The 2,391-nt window shown below is 43.7% G+C and overlaps 1 protein-coding gene across 1 annotated transcript; it reads left to right on the forward strand.

The window, feature by feature from the left end:
• Window positions 1–750: 750 nt before the first annotated feature.
• Window positions 751–1,887, forward strand: LOC102155424 (fatty acid-binding protein 5). The gene is made up of 2 exons (XM_038588785.1): window positions 751–757; window positions 1,310–1,887. Exons 1-2 carry the CDS (start codon window positions 751–753, stop codon window positions 1,687–1,689), a joined length of 387 nt encoding a protein of 128 aa, XP_038444713.1. The 3' UTR covers window positions 1,690–1,887.
• Window positions 1,888–2,391: the final 504 nt, after the last annotated feature.

A 2,391-nucleotide genomic window follows, 5' to 3' on the forward strand; every position in this document is an offset into this window, starting at 1 on the left:
GGCTGGGGAACTGTTCCAGATGAAATGCCCTGCATACTGGGGTGGATCCTGTACTGAAGGAAAGGATGCTATAAAGGACATCACTGGGACAGGTGACAAAACTGAAAGAGGGCCTGAAACTGCATAAAGTACTGTACACAATATTATATCAGTGATTACTGTGGTTATGTGAGAAAAGCTCTTTGTTCTTCTCTCAAATGCTTCAGAGAAAATATGTAGTAATGTACCCTTTGGACATACATATGTAGTATATACACAACACATATAGGGACACACGTGTACACACACACACACACACACCTACAAAGAAAATGATAAGACAAACATGGGAAAGTTTTAAATTGGTTGGGGTGGTCTGTACTGTGTCAGCCTGGCTGAGCCAGAGCTCTGATTCCCAGAATCCCCTTCCTCATATGGTTCCACATAAGAGATGTGGCATACGGAAGTCAAAAAAGGACTCTCTGAAGGCATTCAGGATCAAACGCAGTGGAAGACACAGATGTGTTGGCAGATTCCAGCTTGTTTGTTGAGGCCAGCTCTTCTTCCTAACTTACTGAGCAAAGTTAGTAAGTTCTTCGGGTCTTACTGAGCAAACAGTGCCCCAATGCCCGGGCCTGTCACCAGACTCTTGGCTGCAACACCTCAGAGGCAAGAGGCCCCGACCCCCACCCCACCCTGGGCCTGTCTGCCAGACTCCCTTCCAGCACTCTACGCCCTACTTTGGCAGTTCAACAGGACTGGCTCCTCACGATGGCTGGTTGGTGATTTCTTGCCCTCAAGGCCCCACCTCCGACACCATCACGTCCCCAGCTCCTTCCATGGCTCTGTTCCATCGACTCCCTCTAATAAATCCCTACTCACTCATAGTGGCCCTGCCTCCCTGATGGAACCCCGCCATTGGTGAATCATTCTGAGTAAAGGGACAAGGGTTTTCTGTATTCTTATAACTTTTTGGTCAATGTGAAATACTTGCCAAAGTTTTCAAAATTCAAAGTTTTATGTTTTTGTAGAATTTACTTATATTTTAATTTTTTTTTTAGATTTTATTTATTTGAAAGAGAGAGAGAGCACAACAGAGGGGAGGGAATGCCGAGGGAGAGGGAGGAGCAGACTCCCCACTGAGCAGGAAGCCCAACATGGGGCTGGATCTTGGGACCCTGAGATTACAACCTGAGCTGAAAGCAGACGCTCAACTGACCCAGCCACCCATGTGCCTATTTTTGTAGAACTTAAAATACTGGATGAATGGATAAAGAAGCTGTGGTCTATGTATACAATGGAATATTACTCAGCCATTAGAAACGACAAATACCCACCATTTGCTTCGAAGTGGATGGAAGTGAATACATGAAGGAAGTAGGAGTGGGAATGGCTCTGCGAAAAGTGGGTGCAGTGGCCAAACCAGATTGTATCATCTCTTCTGACGACAAAAACCTCACCATAAAAACTGAGAGCACTTTGAAAACAACACAGTTTTCGTGTAATCTGGGAGAGAAGTTTGAAGAAACTACAGCTGATGGCAGAAAAACTCAGACTGTCTGCAACTTCACAGACGGCGCATTGGTTCAACATCAGGAATGGGATGAGAAGGAAAGCACAATAACAAGAAAGTTGGAAGATGGGAAATTGGTGGTGGAATGCGTCATGAACAATGTCACCTGTACGCGGATCTATGAAAAAGTAGAGTAAAAATTCCATCATCATTCTGGACAGGAATTAGCTGTGAGGATGAACAAGCTCAGTTCAATGAGCAAATCTCCATACTGCTTTTTTTTTTCATTACTGTGTTCAATTACCTTTACCACAAACATTTTACATGCAACTATTTCAAAGTGTTGATTTAATTAGGATCATTCCTTTGGTTAGTAAATAAATGTGTTTGTGCTATGCCAAAAAAAATAAATAAGTCCTTCCAGAGAAGGACAAGCATTATATGGTCTCATTCATTTGGGGAATATAAAAAATAGTGAAAGGGAATAAAGGGGAAAGGAGAAAAAATGAGTGGGAAATATCAGAAAGGGAGACAGAACATGAGAGACTCCTAACTCTGGGAAATGAACTAAGGGTGGTAGAAAGGAAGGTGGGCGGGAGGTGGGGGTGACTGGGTGATGAGCACTAAGGGGGACACTTGATGGGATGAGCACTGGGTGTTATTCTGTATGTTGGCAAATTGAACACCAATAAAAAATAAATTAAAAAAAATACTGGATGATCCACTCACTCAAAGGTTTAAAAAAAAGGGGGGGTCTTCATTTCTGGGGCAAAGAAGTATGAGAAGGTAGCACTGAGCTATTTCCAATGGCAGACCCTCCAATGAGGCCCTGGCAAAAGAAGCAGGTGGAGGGAGGCTTTGCAGCCTCTTGCTCCATTTCCCAGTTTATTCCTGGTCCA

Source organism: Canis lupus, chromosome X (genome assembly GCF_011100685.1).
Source record: "Canis lupus familiaris isolate Mischka breed German Shepherd chromosome X, alternate assembly UU_Cfam_GSD_1.0, whole genome shotgun sequence".
NCBI classification, from domain to species: domain Eukaryota; kingdom Metazoa; phylum Chordata; class Mammalia; order Carnivora; family Canidae; genus Canis; species Canis lupus.